Genomic DNA, 18172 nt, shown 5'->3' on the forward strand with positions numbered 1-18172 from the left:
TTTGGTGGCCGGCTTTCATCTTTTATTAAAGTAGGCTTTGGTGGCCGGCTTTCATCTTTTATTAAAGTATGCTTTGGTGGCCGGCTTGCAGTTACGAGATCTAAAGACATTTTTGGAGAGCGAAAGAAGCTGCTCTAATCCTACTGCAGAAGAATTTAGTCCCCAAATTCTGCCATTATTTTTACACTATATTATATTCTGGATAATGCATCTCCCAGAATTTAATTTATCGTGTATTAAAAATGCGTTTTGATAAATATAAATATTATAGGAAGGTCGTTTTGTTTTTGTTTAAAATGTTCAAATACTTTTAGCAACTCCTTGCTTTTAGAAATTTATTTATTTATTTATTTTTAAATAAATATTAGATTTTCAATTTTATAAATTAATTAAGTTTTATATTGTCCTACCTTTCAATTTGCACTTTATGTAACGCTTACCTTTCTCTGAGACACAATCAATACCTTACTCCAATGAAACGGTTCGAATCAGCTTTTGTTCCTGCGACCTGAGAGCACCGACTGGCAGATCCGACGGCTGATCTCGTAGTCTTGGAGCCGAAGCAAACCCCGCTACAAAGGGATGATACCGGTTCCAGCAACTCCGATATCCGTGGCCGCAGGGAGAAGGGGAGTGGAGGGAGGGAGGGAGGGAAGGCATGGAAGCGAGCGGGGCGGAGATCGCGTTCTTCGACGTGGAGACGACGGTGCCGATCCGGCCCGGCGAAAGGTTCGCGCTGCTGGAGTTCGGGGCCATCCTCGTCTGCGCGCGGAGGCTGGTGGAGGTCGGATGCTACTCCACCCTCATCCGGCCCGCGGACCTCGCCGCCATTTCCCCCGTTTCCGTCCGCTGCAACGGCATCACTCCCGACACTGTCTCCGCCGCCCCGACCTTCCGCGACGTCGCTGACCGCGTTTTCGACGTTCTTGACGGTGAAAACTCGATGATTCTTTTGACTTGTTTGGTGTTGATTTTGTCGGGTCTCGACCTTGAATTTTTTGACGGGTTGTGGATGGGCAGGACGGGTGTGGGCGGGGCACAACATTGTGAGGTTTGATTGCGCTCGGATAAGAGAGGCGTTTGAGGAGCTCGGGCGGCCGCCGCCCGAACCTAAGAACATAATTGATACACTGCCTTTGCTTACTCAAAAATTCGGCAGACGAGCTGGAGACATGAAGGTATAGTCGTTGTTTTTATTATCTTTCATCTCTAATTGCTTTGGCTCTGTTCATGGTCTCGGATTCAAGAGGCTGATCTTCTTCTTCTTCTTCTTTTATTAACTTTTAATCCACAATTACTATGTCAGATATCTCTGATTGCTTTAGGAAATAATGAACTGGATCATGTTTCTCGCAGATGGCTAGTTTGGCAACTTACTTTGGGCTCGGAAAGCAGAGGCACAGGTACACATTCCACCTCTTTCTTTGTGGCAACAGTGTGCTATTTGCAATCTAGAACTGATTACTTCTTGCTTCAATCACGAGTTTGAATTGTGTATCCATCTCCTCCTGGATTGCTCCATTATATGAAATCGTAAAGATCCTCCAGTCTAGACTGAATATAGCTACTTATTTTCTGTATTGAAATTGACAAGAGGTATCCGTCTGTTGGTGACTTAAGATGCCCTTAATGCTTCTTCAATGGGAAATAACAATTCATGCTTAAAACGTGGCACATAAACATGATTAATGGATAACATTGTCTATTCTAACTGGTTCTAGTGCTAAAGCCTCTCGAGTCCTGACTATGATCAAATTCTAGTTTGTTTAGCATCATTAAGCAGAGGATTGAAGGAAAAATGTGATAGAAGGGCATCTGTTCAATACATGCAATGATTGTGCTACAATTGGGAACATTGAAATGAAAGTAACCACTGCAGAAGTGGGTGTAACTCCCTACGCAAGGTTGGTCATCTTGACAAAGTAATAGTTTTTTAGCTTAAAAAATGCTCCAAAGTTTAAGAAAATTTTGTTCCTAATTTTTTTAGATAAGTCTGGTGCAACTTATAGATTTTGCTATTTTGTAGTGATGTAAATTACTAGAATCCATATAATTTTCTGGATTTTTCCCCTCACTATGCTTTCACACAACAACAACAATAACATCCAAACTTTATCCTACTAGTGGGGTCGGCTACTATGCTTTCCACACAACTTCTATAATTATCACACGAAGTTCTAATTTGTGAAATCTCTCTCTCTCTCTCACACGCTCTCTGTGCGCGCACACACACACACACACAAACTTAACACACTAAATATGGCCCCCACAAGCTTAGTTGGGATGGTAAGTGGATGGTATATTTGCACAACGAGCGAGGGGTCGAAATCTTGGGGTTGGCAGGGTGTAAATCCATCCACTTTGGTACAACTCACCCACCCATCCATCTTACCTCTCAGTTACTGGATTTACCTCCTTTGTGTTAGTTTTGGGGCGGGCTAGCGGGGCCGTTGGGGCAAGTGAATTCACCTTTTTGCACAATGCACAATTAACACACTGAATATGATATTCAATTTTGCTTTTACTAGTAATAAAGAAAGAAAGAAACTACTAGAATACACGGATGAATCTAAGGCAGATTTCATGCCTTTTTGTGGCTTCTTGAGTATGAAATGTTATTCGTCCCTAGCTCTTTGACTTACATTGGCCATATGTTTCCATTTGTTCTTTTAATGATTCTCTGTTTGACCAGGAGCTTAGATGATGTTAGAATGAACCTGGAAGTTCTTAAGTGTTGTGCTGCAGTTCTGTTCTTGGTGAGCATACACGTTTATGTTAAATCTCTAGTAAAAAAATATTTGTTGGTTGCTGCGTCATCTACTGAATTTCTAAAGGTTATCCATATTGGCCAAGTTGGAATTGAAGGTCCTTAGCTTGTGACCTATTTCGATTTGTAACTATAATTCTGGCTTTTTTATTTCCTACTTTTCATCTTTGTGTCTGCACGTACTCACTTAGTCACCTGTTCATCTATCTAGGTGGCTGTTGAAACTGTTGGGACCTAAAATTAAGCTGATTAATTTCGGTGGACTGTCACGCACTTAACCGTCTTGTTCTGTGCAGCTGAAATTCAATTAAGTGTTTGGTATTTTTTTTTTGTTTTGTCATGAGCTATCTGATATTAGCAGTTTTATCAGCTGATGCACTTGAGCTTCATATCAGCATGAAGTTGCATTGTGAATTATATGCATTGATTCTGAAAGATGAGGGATAATTTAAGTTTTTGAGGCTTCAAACACTTGTCTGAATTTCTGAACCATTTAATCTTTGCTTGTGATTAATAACTTGAAAGATTAATAAGCATCAAAATCTCAGACCGATCACCTAGAATGTCCTTTTTGCTTCTATACTTATGTGTTGTAGTGCTTTTCATTTGTTTTCATCTCTATAGTTTAAGTATCGTTTTCTCAGGAGGTGAATATCCCAAATGTCTTTCCTCTGGATAATTTGGTGCTTACTGATACACCATCAAGGACTGAGACCTATGAAAATGCTTCTTGTTCTCATCAGCAAACTCCGGGCTTACCGTCTGATGAATTCACTGATCAGCAAACTAACAGACATATTCCCAGTTCGTACTGTGACAGGATTTGTACCACAGTTCGTACTGAAAACTCCAATAGTTATGCTGGATTTCTGGAGGCTGATCAAGTGTTACCAGACAAGATCAGAGCACCTACAGTCCAAAGTTTTCAAAAGGCTGTTCTTCTTTACGGAGATTGCCCTTTGCAGCTTTCTTGTATGGGAATGAAGATCCATTTTGGTGTCAGCCAAAAATTCACAGACTATGCTGGCCGGCCAAAACTAAGTATTGTGGTGGATGCTCCTCATAACTTATGCAAGATTTTGGATATCTGCGACCAAGTTGCTCAAGCATCATCACAGAATTCTGGAAGCAACTCTCAATGGCGACCTGTGCTAAAGAGGCATGGCTACTCAAATACCTTTACTATTCGTCTGCAGTAAGTTCCCTGCAATCAACTATTTTACATATTTGTCCTCAACGCCTCTACATAAATTACTGAATAAATTTTCTGTGAGAAGGTATACTCAATACCATATGAATTAATTAGAAGAGGAAAGGACCAACACAACTGGGGTTGCAGAACCACACTTAGCTTGACTTGTTCTGGCCCTAGTACTTTGCTTAAAAGCAGAAGAATTTAAAACATTCTACTTTCTGCAATACTTTACTACATAACTAGAATTCATATTGTTCGCTTGAAATCGCCTCCAGATGAGTCGTCAGACATCGGACTTTGATGCTAACAGAGTCACGCAGGATCCACGACTTGATGAGAGACGGTGACGTTTTGCCAAGCTACAAAGAAAAGGAGGATGAGAATGGAGGCCGGGGGTGCCCTGGCTCAGTCGCTTCGGCGCTCAAGTTAGTTCTTTGGCAAAGGATGGAGGAGGAGGAATGCAGAAGGTGGAGAATGTCGGATTTGTGTGTGCGTATATATGCCCGTGATAAGTGGGACCATTATATATGGAGTGACAGAAGGTATCACATTGAAGGTAAGGAGAATATCCCATCGCGGTAGTTGAGGATCCTGTGATTCATGCTTGGTATGGTACACCATGCTATATTAATAGAGCAGGTGATCTACCGTTGAATATTTTACTATCCCACGTGTCAGTCTGATGGCGGTTCGACAAGTTGAGTGAGGGAGGTAGTGATGTTGGAACGGAGCTACTTGGGAGAAAGTGCAGACTCGATTGATTGAGGAGGAGATCTATATCTGGGAGATCACAAATTCACTCAGGAGTAGAATCAGTTGAGCACCGATTGGGACATCGAGTAGGCCATGGAGTTGGTTGACCAAGGGGTTGAGTCGGAGTTCGGTCACTTAGCTAAAGTGGAGAGCTTGGTTGCAGAGTTTGGAGACGGAGCTAGGGTAGAGAGCTCGGGCGATAGCCCAGCCAAGTGGGTTGCGGGTCGGTTGGTTTCGGAATTGGGTGTTAAATCAGAGTCGAGCATTACTTGTGGGGTCGGAGTTGAGCAAGAGGTTGAACACCAAGCTAGGACGGGGAGCTCGGACATAGAGCTCGGTTGTGCGGCTTGGACTCGGGGCTCAGACATGGAATCGAGTTGGGTGCTGAGCCGAGTCAGCTGAGGGGCCAGGCAATGAACTGAGCTAGTCGGCTATAGGGTCAAGCCTTCAATTTGACGTACTCGCTGTCAATTGGATCAAATCTTTACTTTTTTTGATCAAGGTATACCAATCCATAACACATATGTTAGCATAGGAGAATTAGAGAACTATCTATTGATAAAAAATAATTCCAAGAGGACCTTGCTCTGCTGCTTTGTTTATTCTGTTAGTTTCCTCACAGATTGGAATTTAATCCATCATCGAATTCTTCTCATTCCCTCGTTGTGCTTAGAACCTTAATTCTATTTCTCTTATCCGCAGCATCCCCACCGTGGCAAATGGTGATGGAGCCATTTACTCCACTGAGATGTACCACAAAGACCCTTCAGGGAACATGCAGAAGCTTGTTTTCAGCAGACCAGATGCTGCTGAGCTTGAGTCAATATTTGTGCCAGGAACTACAATTGATGCTTATTTCATTACAGACCTCTACGATTTCCAACAGAATGCAGGCATCAAACTGGTAGCTAGAAGATTGGTTGTGCTCTCCAAATAGATTGGATGTTGCCCTTCATCACCAACTTGTAGTGCTCATTGCTGATGCTAAATCATTAGTCGAATTGCAGCAACACTGTTGCAAATCATGTAATTTAATCTATTTATCATTGACATTTGTCTAAATCAAGTGAAATTATCAGATTTGTTCCCCTTTCCTTTGTTCCTTAACGGATCAAGGTTTATCATTTATGAGAAGCTAACAACTAGTGAAATCTGACACAATCTCAACTCCTCACTTGATTGGTCCACGTCTGCCCAACTTTTCAGTTATGATAACTTAATTTAATCTCATAATGTTTGCAAGATGCAGGGGAAGGGGAAGGAGGAAGATGGCAGCTTCCAATCCCATTAGGCTTGCTCTCATCCATGGCGGAGGTAACAGAACTTACTCTTGCATTCCTCTGAATCAATCACAATCAAAATTATAGATTCTTCCAAATGACAGCGGATCGTAGCAGATCCACCACCAACCTCAGAAGATCCATCAAGCCTACAATCACGTCCTCAAGAAGCAGATTCCACCACCGCTGCCCACCCACGGTCGCCGCCGCCGGAGGGTCGCCAGCTGCCGACATTTTCACTTTCTCCTCCAACATCTCCACCGACGTTCCACTCCACGAACCGCCCGGGGTAGATGCCCTAATTCCGCTCCCAATTTCCCACACTAAAAATCCTAACTTTTTTTTTTTTTTACTGCTTGCAGGTCTCATTCGATGAATACATCCGCGATCGAGCTCGGGTCTTCCGGGCGATGTTCCCGGATTCGAGGAGAAGCAGGAGGCTCAATGACGTGAGTGTTTTCGTTTCTCTCTAGCTTCATTTCTGATTCTGTCATTGACCTAATTAGGGTTGATTGCAGGAAGAGTGGATGATAGAGATGCTTCCCATCCAGTTCCTCTTTGCATCTGTGGATCCAGTTGTGGTGATGCGGCTGAGAGGCAGGACAAATGGGAAAGAGTATCCACCAAGTGTGCCTCATCATTCCACCGCTGCCCTGGAACTCGAAGCTGTATTATTAACAAATTCCATCTTTTTCTTGTTTCATATAATTTTAGTCCAATCTATACTCTAATCGAGTGCAGACTAGATGGGAACTCCAGGGACTCGATGACATCCAAATGCCACCCCATTTTGCTCTCAGTGTTCAAGGAGTGCTGTACCCAGACAGGAGCAGCAAGGACAAGAGGCTCAAGGGTCATTTGGAGATGAGCATCAGCTTGATCCTTCCTCCAGTCCTCAGGTTGATCCCAGAGGATGTGCTCAGAAGCATAGCTGATGCAGTATTACTCGTGCCTCTCTTGCATAATTTACGAATCAAAAAGATTTTTTCAGTATTTGATCTGCTTCAGGTTCTGAGGAGATTACTGGAGAAGATGAAGCATGAGGTCGATGTTGGATTGATCTCGGACTATGCCAGCTTCAGAAGAGAGAAATTGAAGATGAAACTTGGAGCTGCTGCAACAACTACTGAGCTGAGGAGCTCCTCGTCTTAAATTCAACATTCATTTTGCCCCTGCAATGTACACAACAGAAAGATCAAGAATTTATTGTCGATGATTTGTTTCCCTAACAATTATTTCAGTTTTCTCCATGAATCCAAAATTGTGGATGCTGCTCAATGTGCAGGCGTCGTTTCCTGACACACGCCGTCGCCTACAGCCCAACGGCGTGCATTTGGTCGGCATAAATTGGACTCGTGCGCAGCCGACCGTTTGCTCGACGAAATGCGATACCGAAAATCGTTTCTGCTTTTGCTGCCGCCGTCGCTCCTTGTGGCGGTTGCACTTCCTCCGACGGCGGCAGCGGTGACAGTGTCGAAGGTGAGAAGAGAGGATGAAACAGGACGGGAACACGACGAGTCATGGACAGAGTGGGCGAGGGACAAGATTTCCGGTGGATTTGGTATCAGTAAGCCTCACCTCGAAGCCCATGAAGAGGGGAGTGGTGCTTCGAAGAAACCCAAGAAGGCTAAGAAAACTTCAGACGTGATGTTTGTTGTTGTTACTGTTTGGGATCGTTTCAAGATGAATCATCGGACAACTAACTTCTATGTTACGGAGTTGTTTGAGATCCATGTGCAGCGGAGCTAACGGGAGGTCTTGTAGAGTTTCAAAGAGAAAAACGAAGGTTAGAATGAAGGTCAAGAGTACCTTAGCTCAGTAACTTCAACACCAAGTCAGTCTGTCGACCGAAGATAAAGAAGAAAAACAGATGATGAGAAATAAGTAAAATGTGGAGAAAAGTGTGTCCGTATGTGTGCATACTTGGGATCCACGAAAGTGAATTCCTTTTTATATATGGTGTCATTGAAGAAGAAAATATCTCATTGTTGTGGAAAGGTCTCATCACTCATAAGAGATCATGTTGCATTAATAATATATTAAGTTATTTATTATTCTGCATACTGTATCATTCTATGTATTGTTTTAGTTCACATGTCGTTCAGGTGGCTATGAGACAGATGGAGTCGAGCAAACTTGGCGAGAGTACTGAGTTAGTTGAGGCTAAGTTAATTGGAGAGTTAATTTCTGTTTCAAAGATTGAGAAGTCTGTAGGACATGGAATCAGTCGAGTATAAAAGGAGTCGGACGTGTAGTCAGTCAGGTATGAAATTAGTCGGACATGTCAGGCGATCACTCTCACTTACTCCATCCAACGTATTATTTTTATCTGGATTAGATCTTGATTCTCTTGATCCAAGTAGATCGGCCCATAACAGTAGTGCATCAAATTTGGGAGCAGAAAGTTAATTGCATTAGTGTTGCTCTATTGCTTGGGCATGCATGCTTGCTGAAACGCTGAAACTGGAAACAATGCAGCAGAGAAGCTTGCGAAGACGGAGGCGGCAAGGAAACTTTAAAGAGCTTGCAAGCAAAGCGAAACAGAAGGCGTTGACAGCTAAGGAAACCGCCGAAGAGCTAGCAAGTAAGGCGAAACAGAAGGCCTTGAAGGGAGAGTGTACCGAAGAAACTGTGAAGAGCACAGCGGAGAAGGCAAAAGAGGCCTGTTCCGTCAATCAGTTCTTCAATCAGCTCAATTTCGCCAAATCGGTGCTCTCGCTCATGTAGTCCCGCTCCGTCATCACTACCTCTCACTTAACTGTCGAACCACCACTTGAGACCGTAAAGTATTCAACGGTAGGTCACCTACTCCATTAATACAGTATGGTATACCATGCCAAATATGGATGACGAGACTTTCAACTACTATGATGAGATACATATTCTGTGACTCATTCTGGCTTATATATAATGATCCATTGCTTACAGCGGGCGTAGATACGTGCACACACAAACATCCTAGAAATTCCTTCTCTAGCACTTCTTCATCTTCTTTTCCATTTTCTTTTCTTTTCCATTTTCGATTAACGGGTTAATTTGAACGTCGGAGCGACTGAGCCATGACATCCCCTCGGTTTTCGTTTTTATCCTCCCTCTCTTTGGGGTTTGACAGGAGCGCCACCATCTCTTCTCCCCGCGGATCCTGCACGACTTCACCAGCACCAGAGCTAAGAACATGGATGACTCAGGCATAGGATCTCAACACGGGAACAAAAGCAAAGGAGAAAGCTGCGAGCGCGAAGGAGTGCAGTGGTGGCGCCTGGGATGAGGCCACCGAGAGAGCGAGGGAACGGGAGGAAGCAGATGAGGAGAGGCTCGCCGGCGCGAAGGAGAAGGACAAGAATGCTGTGGAAGCTGCGAAGGAGAAGTTGGCGTCTGCGACGGAGAACGTGGTCGGTGGATCGGGCTCCCTGGGAAGGACGGACCGTGACCAGTGATTTCAGTTTATAACGATATTTTGGCGTTATATATGTTTACGTTATCCATCAGAATCAGCTGTTACAAAGATTTTGTGATGGTAGATTAATGCTAATATGTAATTCAACAGTACAAGAGAATTTATGTACAATATTTTTTTTAATTTCTTCTTAAAAATATAAATAATTTATTTAGAGATTCCAATATAAATAATTTATTTAGAGACTATTTTAATTATCGTTAGAAAAATTAACTCTCTGACAAGCAGCTGTGTGTTATACGAGCTGTAAAAAAAAAATTATTAAAAATTTTAAATTTAAATTATAATTTAAATGGATTTTCAACTTCGGTAACGTCGGGACTCGGTCAGGCAAAGCGGCGGACGGGAATCATCACCGTTCGTTTCCTATCGAACGGTCCTGATGTTCCGAAATTCCTTTCGTTCCCGAACTCGGCTTCTGCCGCTATATATTTCCGATTCATCTGACAGCGGAACAGTTGCTTCTTCCGCAAGCCGAGAGAGAGAGAGGGAGAGAGAGAGGAGCAGAGAGCGATCGGCATGGCTCCCGAACCCGAGGACGAGATCAACGAGAAGAACCCTCGCCCCCTCGACGAGGACGACATCGCCCTCCTCAAAACCTACGTGAGTACCCTCTTCGTCTTCCTCATTCCTCTCTTCGATCTGTCACTTAAGCATGCTTCCGTTTCCTTTGTCTCTTCTTACCGCTATTTGAGTCTAGATTGGGGATTTTGCAGTTGGGGTGTCATTTAGGGTTTTCTATCGAGAAGCCCTAAGTTGTACTTTTCTTCGTCGCTTCCACAACGGATCCGTTTAGGGTTTGTACTGGTCAGGGGACGAATTAATTTTTTTTGTTTCAGTGAATTCTTGTTTTCCAGATTTTAGTGCGAGAATCGGCGTTAGTAGAAAAATAATTTTCTGAATCTACGCTCTTCAACTATTAAATATTGATTTTTCATTTGTGTTGGTCTGTTGCTTGTGACTTAACTGAATCAAGCTTCTTGCTGGCGTAGTTCCAATGTTTTTATGTTGGATCTCTGGTGCTGATTGTTGTTTACTATGGCTTGTGGATCTCTAGATTTGACTTCATGTGTTTAGACGTCATATTCCTGTTCTTTATTCCTTTTGATAATATTTGATGGCAGGGTTTGGGACCTTACTCTACAAACATTAAAAAGGTGGAAAAGGAAATTAAGGAATTGGCCAAGAAGGTTAACGATCTATGTGGTATGCTTGGAAATTGATGTTTTTATCCTTGTAGCTGTAGGTTAATGTGCAATCATTGGTATTAAATGTCTTTCATGGAAAAAAGCTTGTTCTTGAGTAAATAAAATTCCATATTAATTTATTACTGGTGTTAGATATAATGTAACAAATCTAGATTGGTAACTTGATGGTTTTTTTATACCTCTTTGCATTTTTGCATTACTGTATACATTGTTACTGTTTTGGATATATTTAAGTTGTTTAAAAACATCCCTCGCCTTATATGAGCAATGTAACAGATCGTTGGGTTAGGTCTAAGCCAATTGTACTCATCCAGAAATCATCTTAGTTTTTCACCTGAATTTTTGTTACAAGCATTTGCTGTTGAGTTCCTCAGAACTTATTCATTCTTTAGTTTAATCATTTACATTTTTTAAATTCTTTTAAGGTCATCAGATGAACATATATATGGATATATGTATGTATAGCATTTATGCACCTATGCAGTTTTTAACAATTGGATGGAATAGTTGCTAGTTGTTGGCCCATCAAGTCTTTATATAAGTCAATCCTCAAGTTCATAGATCTGAAAGTTTATTAGATATTTTTTATGAAACTTTTTTACTAAAATTATTTTGGTCTAGTAGGTGCATGGGAATTGATGTGTTAAGATTTTGCTTGTATTCGACATAAAATTAAGATAAAGATATCAAGTGAATGTATTTAGTTAGCAGCCGGGATGCACACTTTTGGTATATTTTCCCTTTAATATTTTCTTAGTTGGTAGAAATACAGAGGCATCATACCGCCACTTAAGATAATCTAGGAAACTTGGCCAATTTTGCCAATTTTGAATTGAAGTTTGCTTGTCTATTGATTAATTCTCTCTCTTCCAACAATAGGAATCAAGGAATCTGATACTGGTCTAGCTGCACCAAGTCAATGGGATTTAGTCTCTGACAAGCAAATGATGCAGGAAGAACAACCTCTTCAAGTAAGCAGATTCTTGTGAACTTGATATATATATATATATATATATGTAATACACCCTGCACACCACCCGGTGCATGCCTGCATGCGTGACTGAGTGATGTTCCGGGCGCCCTGCGCACTTAGTCGCACATGCAGGCCCGCAACATAACTTTTTCCTATATATATTGTTAATTTTCTTATTTTTGCTTAAAGTGGTTGTTTATTTCACTTGAAGGTTGCAAGGTGTACTAAGATTATCAGTCCAAACACAGAAGATGCTAAATATATAATTAATGTTAAGCAAATAGCTAAGGTATATTTTTTATGTTTTTATTAATAATTTCAGACTGTGTTAATGAAAATTTGACAATGAATGTTCAATGTGATATCTCTCTCCTGTGTAGTTTGTGGTTGGACTGGGAGACAAAGTCTCCCCCACTGACATTGAAGAAGGGATGCGCGTAGGGTGAGCAAAACGTTTTATAAATTGTCTAGCTTTTCAATTGTTGATTGGTGTATTACTGACAGAATTATTAGAGAATTTTTCTCTCTAGAATGCTGCATGTTTGTTCAATTTTTTGTCTTTCAAATTCAGGGTTGATAGGAACAAATATCAAATTCAGATTCCTTTGCCTCCGAAGATTGATCCGAGTGTGACAATGATGACTGTTGAAGAGAAGCCCGATGTTACATACAATGATGTAGGTGGATGCAAGGAACAAATTGAGAAGATGCGAGAAGTGCGTTTGTTTGCTAACATATTTATAGCTGTGTTTTAGTTATTTTATTTGCCATGTAGTTTTTGTGTTAATTAATTACCTTTTCCAAGGGTAACATCTCATACATTTAAGATTCTGTTTGTTGTTTGTGCTCGTAACTAAGCAAATTAGATTGGATTATACCAAATGGTTATTAGCTTCTACATCATCTTCTTGCTAACTTTTCCCCATATCTTCAGGTTGTAGAGCTTCCCATGCTTCATCCAGAGAAGTTTGTCAAGTTAGGCATTGATCCTCCAAAAGGTGTTCTCTGTTATGGCCCCCCTGGAACTGGTAAAACTCTTCTAGCAAGAGCAGTAGCTAACAGAACAGATGCTTGCTTTATTCGTGTAATTGGAAGTGAACTTGTTCAAAAATATGTTGGAGAAGGTGCTAGGATGGTTCGTGAACTTTTTCAGGTTGTCAACCTTCCATCTTAAATATCTTTTCATGTCATCTTTTAGTGTGCACTTTTTTTTGTTGGTCATTTTTAATCTGTTCCAAACAAAATTTTCTAATATCCAGATGGCACGCTCAAAGAAGGCTTGCATCGTCTTCTTTGATGAAGTGGATGCAATTGGTGGTGCTCGTTTTGATGATGGGGTTGGTGGTGACAATGAAGTCCAACGTACCATGCTAGAAATTGTTAATCAGCTTGATGGTTTTGATGCTAGAGGAAACATTAAAGTTCTAATGGCTACCAACAGGTATGCTAATGAACTGAATTGGAAAGATCATCTAGGTTGTCAATTTATATTATAAATTTAATTGACCTGCTGCATCTATGGTAATAGATCAGCATAGTGGCTCTACTATCCAAAGACTAAAAGTTGATACCATTTACATATCTGGTTTTCAATGCAAACTTTGATAACTGCAGTTAGCTTTTAATTGTTTGTGTGTGTGAGAGAGAGAGTGAGCGAGCGAGATTCTGTAAGTCATTTAAGAGAGATTATCACTTGGGATCGTAACTATGTGAATTCCTGAAATGGTTAATTGAACATCAGATGTCTTCAATCTACTGGCCATGATATGTAGTCTTTCCAGCTAGAACTTTCATAAATGTTTCAACAGTTGTGGTATTGGTAGTTGTCTTATATTACTAAGACTTGCAATCTAAGATTGATTGATTTTCTATCTTTCTAAATAACGCAGGCCTGATACTTTGGATCCTGCACTATTGCGTCCTGGACGGTTAGATCGCAAGGTTGAGTTTGGCCTACCTGATTTAGAGGGTCGAACGCAAATATTCAAGATCCACACCAGGACAATGAACTGTGATAGGGATATCCGGTTTGAGCTTCTTGCTCGTCTCTGCCCCAATTCCACTGGTGAGAAAACTTGGCTTCAAGGCCACAAATTTGTCTTGCATGATTGGGCTAAAATACAAATAATAAATTCTGAAAATTTTTTATTAGTTTCTAGGCAGATTTTTAATTTTAGATTTGGATATTGCAAATCTCGGTTCAATTGTGCTCTTGAATTGTGTTGAATGCATCTTCAAATGCATGTCGAGTTTCACGCTGATGGTGTTGGTTCTTCAGGTGCTGATATAAGAAGCGTGTGCACCGAAGCTGGGATGTATGCTATTAGAGCAAGAAGGAAAACTGTCACGGAGAAAGATTTCCTCGACGCAGTGAATAAAGTCATCAAAGGTTACCAAAAGTTTAGTGCCACGCCCAAGTACATGGTGTACAACTAAGTAAATCCACTATCCTCTCCTCTTGCATGCTATTAGTAATCTCATAACAATACTTGATATGTTGGTGAAAGTTTATTGTTCAATTCAATCAAGTTCCTGAGTTGCCTAAAAGATGGATGTAGTTTAAATGAGATTGCGGTTGCATAAATGTCTTACAAGCACACTGTCTGCCTACAGAAATTTTCTATTCCAAGAGCACGGTATTTGTTGTAATTACAGTGTATTTTGTGATGTACTACTTGATTTAGAATTTCCAGTCAGGATTATTTTAATCCTTGCATATATCTGGAGAAGGTTGCTAGTGAGAGGAAAAGGATCGATTATGCTAGACTTGATTTGATTAGGCTGGTAATGCGACATCTGCCTATATGAAGCAGTATTAGGATGGATGACTCTCGGGATATAGTTGAGTTGGTTATGACGGAGTAGAATTGTTGAAGTGGGCAAGGATCGAATCTCGATGAAGTCGAGATAATGTCTTCTTTTATCATGGTCAATTATAATTTTTCAATTTATTTTTTTATAAATGATTATGGGACCGATCGTGTGAGATCGTTGGGATGGTAGATTTTTATCTTTTGCTAAAGAAGTATTAGGATGGATGATTCTTAGAAAGTTTTCGTGTTGCATCTACATTTTTATAATGCCTCAATAGTACAGTGCAATTATAAGGTCATTGGTGGAGTTTCTAGAGTATTATAGTTTGATTTTCGATCGGAGTATATGTATATTTTTTATTTGGTAAAAAATGAAAAATAGTATGAAATAATCATAATTTGATCTTGATTGGATCATGTATATTTTCTATTTGGTAAAAAAAATCTAAAAGGTAGTATGAAATATGATTATTTGGATGAATCTCGATTGTGAAAGTTGATTATCGGTGGTGTCTCAATGTGAGTATTTTTTAAATTTATTTTGGTGTTTGATGAAAATTTTTTAAATTTTGATGTTTTTGAAATTTTTTTATAAGATTGATTGATTACTTTCCTGATTAATCGATCGAAGAATTAAAAATCTAAATTATTTGTGTTTTTATTGAACTACATGTATACTACATTGCTTGGTGAATAAAAATATTCTAAAGTAAAAAAAAAATGGAAGTTAAAGTTGAATGGCGGCAACTTTTTGCATGGCCATTGTTTGCCGTCTTCTGCAATGTTGCATGGTCGCAACCTTCCGTACCCTTCCTGTCAAGCTCTCTTTCTGCTCGCAGTGCAAGAAGCCAATTCTCGTTTGATGAAGATGGACCACTCTGCAATTTTGAATGGCTGAGACTTCCGTCCCTCTCTAATCTCGATCCATTCTGTACTACTTATAATTTTCTGAAAGTTTAGAAGACAAACAATCAATGCTCCTCGCTCTGTCACAGTGCAACTCAAAGCTTGCAAGGAAGAATCCATGGCCTCCAAACTTTCTTGGTCTCCTTCCCACTGTTCTGTTCCCTAGGCGATTCGAGCTGTCGCCCTAAGATTTTATATTAGAAACAGGTCTGCAAATCCAACACTTAATTGCTCTTCTTCTCTATATCAGTGCATTGTCCATTTGACCGCTACTAAACTATCTTCCTAGCCCTGCGACATAGCAAGAACACACATGATACCCTTGTCAATTGTCTGGCCTGCGTGCTCTCCCTCCAACCTTACTGTTCACCTGTTGGAGCTTTCTTGTTTATATCACCTGTCGAAGCATCCTTTTCTCTTGCAGGCTCTTCTCGTTCTTCTCCCATGTCCTCTCTTTTACTGCACATTGCATGAGGTAGGCGGACTCCAACCTACTTCCATGGCTCGTTTTTAAAGGCCTGCTGAAGTCTGACAACTTCAGCAATAAAAAGCAGCTGAGCTTTTGATTGAGCTCGAGGAACTTCCCCATGGAGCTCAAGGAGCCTTCGTTTCTGCAAGCCACCGGAAGGGTAAAGCTCTCTCGTCTTCTTCTTAGTTCTTGCAATGCGCATGAATTGGCGATTGATTCCTGTCGTTTTGTTTTCCTCAGCATTCGCTGGACAGTGACTCGGCCTTCTACAGCAAGAGCAACCCGTTCGCAGACTCCTTGCCTGATCCGCTCTGCAAGCTCAACCTCAAGGAGACGTCGGAGTTCGTGAAGGCACTCCCGGTGCCGTCTAGGTTTAGCGTCGACAGCAGGAGCATTCTTCTCAAGTCCACGAGCCAGAGAAGTAGGGAAGGAGTGAGCTTGATGGGCCAGAGAGGAGTGGAGAGCCCTTCCACTCCTTATAGGGCTGCCATCAGCTTCAGCCCTGGCCATCCTTACAGGAAGAGCGTCCCTTCTAAGTGGGATGATGCTGAGAAGTGGCTCATCAGCAGCTCATGCCATGAATCACCTGCTCATCTCACAAAACCAGCAGATTCAGTTAAAATGCCCAGACAAAGTGGGGGTTTCCCCCAGAAAGGTGGCTCCTTTGAGGAGCAAAAGGCACCGAGCTCCACAGTTCCAAGCTTTGTTGATCCAAATTTATCTTCCAATAAAGCCTCCACAGATGTTCTTCTCAAAGGTTTGATGTGAATGATTTCTTTTGCCTTCTTTGCTCATCTTTGGATTTTCTCACTATGAGTTGTTAGTTTGTTCTTCACATTTTTTTCATATCATTTTGGAAGCACTAAAATTCCTCTGTTAAGTTCTGAAAATTGTTGAAGTTTACACTATTATCCTCCCTGCCAAGGCTCTTTAGCATGATTCTGTGATCTTTAAGTAGTATGATTCGTGTTGTTCATCGATCTTTAGTTGCCCAAAAATGTTACACATTCATGCAAACTGCAAATGTTTGATTGCAGATAAGTTTACAGACAATGTGGAGCAGCCACATCCCTATTTCAGATACTCAGAGCCATCTAAAGAAGGCTTTTTCTTTGGAAGTTCATACTTTGTGTGCAAGAACGACGACATGACCGCGGGGCTCATGGAGCCTCGATGCAGAGATACGGGCACCGAAATGACTCCTTTAGGGAGCTCAATGCCAACAAGGTGCCATACTCCAATCAAGAGCTCTTCACCAGCAAGGCACAACACTCCTGCTGATAGGTCTGGGCCTTTGGTTCCCTGCAACACCAGTATTGCTATTTCCGAGCTCAAGGACTGCCACTTTGCGAAACTTGAGCTTGGTGCTCAATATCACTCTGTTGTCTCAAACTGGAGCACGAGAGAGGAGGAAGAAAAGGAGGTGTCGAAGAGCTTGAGGCATTTAGAAATTACTGATGGAAGCAAGAGCATTGGTGCAGCCAGGGCTTATGCATGGGAAGAAGATGAGAGGAAGAAAAGCTGTATCAGGTTGATAATTTCTCATATACATTTAGACGTTCAGTTCGATGATCGATTTTACCCTCAAATGAGCTTTCCCAATTGTCAGATACCAGCGAGAAGAAGCGCGAATTCAAGCTTGGTTAAATCTTCAGAATGCCAAAGCAGAAGCACAGTCTAGAAAATTGGAGGCAAGGGAAATTGTCACTTGCTCTTTGGTCATTTTTTTCTTCCAGAAATTATCGTAACGAAACTGAAAACGGTTGCGGCTGACTGATAGTTGAGAATGATTTTTACAGGTGAAGATACAAAAGATGAGATCTAATTTGGAAGAGAAGCTGATGAAGAGGATGGCAATTGTTCACAGGAAAGCCGAGGAATGCAGAGCAGCAGCCCAACAACAGCACTTGCAACAGTTGAGAGCATCAGAACAAACACAAAAGATGAAGAGCCAGCGGAATTCTCACTTGTCGATCGACAAAAAATGTGGTTGTTTCCCTTGCAAAGGCCAGGTTTGATACAAACAAAAAGATCATGTCTTGTACTTGTTAGACTGGAAAATGCATGAGAAAAACTTCATTCCTTTTCTTTGTAGGGGAAAAGTTTGAAAGATAGTTCCTTTAGATTTTACTATAGAATTGTCACTTAAGGAACACTTTGAAAAGCAGTCTACATTAACTTCATTAGATTAGGGTTGTAAATGAGCCAAGTTTTGTAGTGTTCAAGCTTGTTTGATAAGGTAATGAGTCAAGCCGAGCCAAAATGAATCAAATTGTTAAAATAGTTATTCAAGCTTGACTTGATTTCTTTTTTACAAACTTAAGCTTAGTTCGAGTTTATCTTGAGCTTGG

General features: G+C 41.0%; 4 protein-coding genes across 4 annotated transcripts; all 4 read left to right on the forward strand.

Annotated features, from left to right (window-relative positions):
• The first annotated feature begins 658 nt into the window (after positions 1 to 658).
• LOC141846351 (protein NEN1-like) lies at positions 659 to 5803 on the forward strand. Its single transcript, XM_074734372.1, has 6 exons — positions 659 to 932; positions 1021 to 1178; positions 1357 to 1403; positions 2693 to 2756; positions 3412 to 3962; positions 5418 to 5803. Exons 1-6 carry the CDS (start codon positions 659 to 661, stop codon positions 5650 to 5652), a joined length of 1329 nt encoding a protein of 442 aa, XP_074590473.1. The 3' UTR covers positions 5653 to 5803.
• A 142-nt stretch (positions 5804 to 5945) lies between these two features.
• On the forward strand, positions 5946 to 7245 carry LOC141846353 (uncharacterized). Its single transcript, XM_074734373.1, has 6 exons — positions 5946 to 6029; positions 6100 to 6284; positions 6358 to 6444; positions 6514 to 6663; positions 6737 to 6934; positions 7004 to 7245. The coding sequence occupies exons 1-6, from the start codon at positions 5948 to 5950 to the stop codon at positions 7145 to 7147; spliced, it is 846 nt and encodes a 281-aa protein (XP_074590474.1). The 5' UTR covers positions 5946 to 5947; the 3' UTR covers positions 7148 to 7245.
• A 2682-nt stretch (positions 7246 to 9927) lies between these two features.
• LOC141846227 (26S proteasome regulatory subunit 7A-like) lies at positions 9928 to 14282 on the forward strand. The gene is made up of 10 exons (XM_074734229.1): positions 9928 to 10055; positions 10577 to 10658; positions 11540 to 11631; positions 11845 to 11922; positions 12014 to 12075; positions 12205 to 12349; positions 12568 to 12786; positions 12893 to 13074; positions 13523 to 13698; positions 13912 to 14282. The coding sequence occupies exons 1-10, from the start codon at positions 9972 to 9974 to the stop codon at positions 14067 to 14069; spliced, it is 1278 nt and encodes a 425-aa protein (XP_074590330.1). The 5' UTR covers positions 9928 to 9971; the 3' UTR covers positions 14070 to 14282.
• Positions 14283 to 15939: 1657 nt separating this feature from the next.
• LOC141846226 (uncharacterized) lies at positions 15940 to 17839 on the forward strand. Its single transcript, XM_074734228.1, has 5 exons — positions 15940 to 15981; positions 16062 to 16578; positions 16859 to 17351; positions 17431 to 17512; positions 17621 to 17839. Exons 1-5 carry the CDS (start codon positions 15940 to 15942, stop codon positions 17837 to 17839), a joined length of 1353 nt encoding a protein of 450 aa, XP_074590329.1.
• Positions 17840 to 18172: the final 333 nt, after the last annotated feature.

Source organism: Curcuma longa, chromosome 15 (genome assembly GCF_044706935.1).
Source record: "Curcuma longa cultivar G26 ecotype Majalengka, Jawa Barat chromosome 15, ITB_CL_G26_1.1, whole genome shotgun sequence".
NCBI lineage: Eukaryota > Viridiplantae > Streptophyta > Magnoliopsida > Zingiberales > Zingiberaceae > Curcuma > Curcuma longa.

Bases quoted from the DNA above. Each gene is read 5' to 3' on its own strand.
- LOC141846351 (XM_074734372.1), top strand. From the start codon at position 659: ATGGAAGCGAGCGGGGCGGAGATCGCGTTCTTCGACGTGGAGACGACG. The intron at 1,179-1,356 runs GTATAGTCGTTG...TGTTTCTCGCAG, and splicing joins GACGAGCTGGAGACATGAAG to ATGGCTAGTTTGGCAACTTA. The intron at 3,963-5,417 runs GTAAGTTCCCTG...TCTTATCCGCAG, and splicing joins ACCTTTACTATTCGTCTGCA to CATCCCCACCGTGGCAAATG.
- LOC141846353 (XM_074734373.1), top strand. From the start codon at position 5,948: ATGTTTGCAAGATGCAGGGGAAGGGGAAGGAGGAAGATGGCAGCTTCC. The intron at 6,445-6,513 runs GTGAGTGTTTTC...GGTTGATTGCAG, and splicing joins GAAGCAGGAGGCTCAATGAC to GAAGAGTGGATGATAGAGAT. The intron at 6,935-7,003 runs GTATTACTCGTG...GATCTGCTTCAG, and splicing joins TCAGAAGCATAGCTGATGCA to GTTCTGAGGAGATTACTGGA.
- LOC141846227 (XM_074734229.1), top strand. From the start codon at position 9,972: ATGGCTCCCGAACCCGAGGACGAGATCAACGAGAAGAACCCTCGCCCC. The intron at 10,056-10,576 runs GTGAGTACCCTC...ATTTGATGGCAG, and splicing joins TCGCCCTCCTCAAAACCTAC to GGTTTGGGACCTTACTCTAC. The intron at 12,787-12,892 runs GTTGTCAACCTT...TCTAATATCCAG, and splicing joins TGGTTCGTGAACTTTTTCAG to ATGGCACGCTCAAAGAAGGC.
- LOC141846226 (XM_074734228.1), top strand. From the start codon at position 15,940: ATGGAGCTCAAGGAGCCTTCGTTTCTGCAAGCCACCGGAAGG. The intron at 15,982-16,061 runs GTAAAGCTCTCT...TGTTTTCCTCAG, and splicing joins TTCTGCAAGCCACCGGAAGG to CATTCGCTGGACAGTGACTC. The intron at 17,352-17,430 runs GTTGATAATTTC...CCCAATTGTCAG, and splicing joins AGGAAGAAAAGCTGTATCAG to ATACCAGCGAGAAGAAGCGC.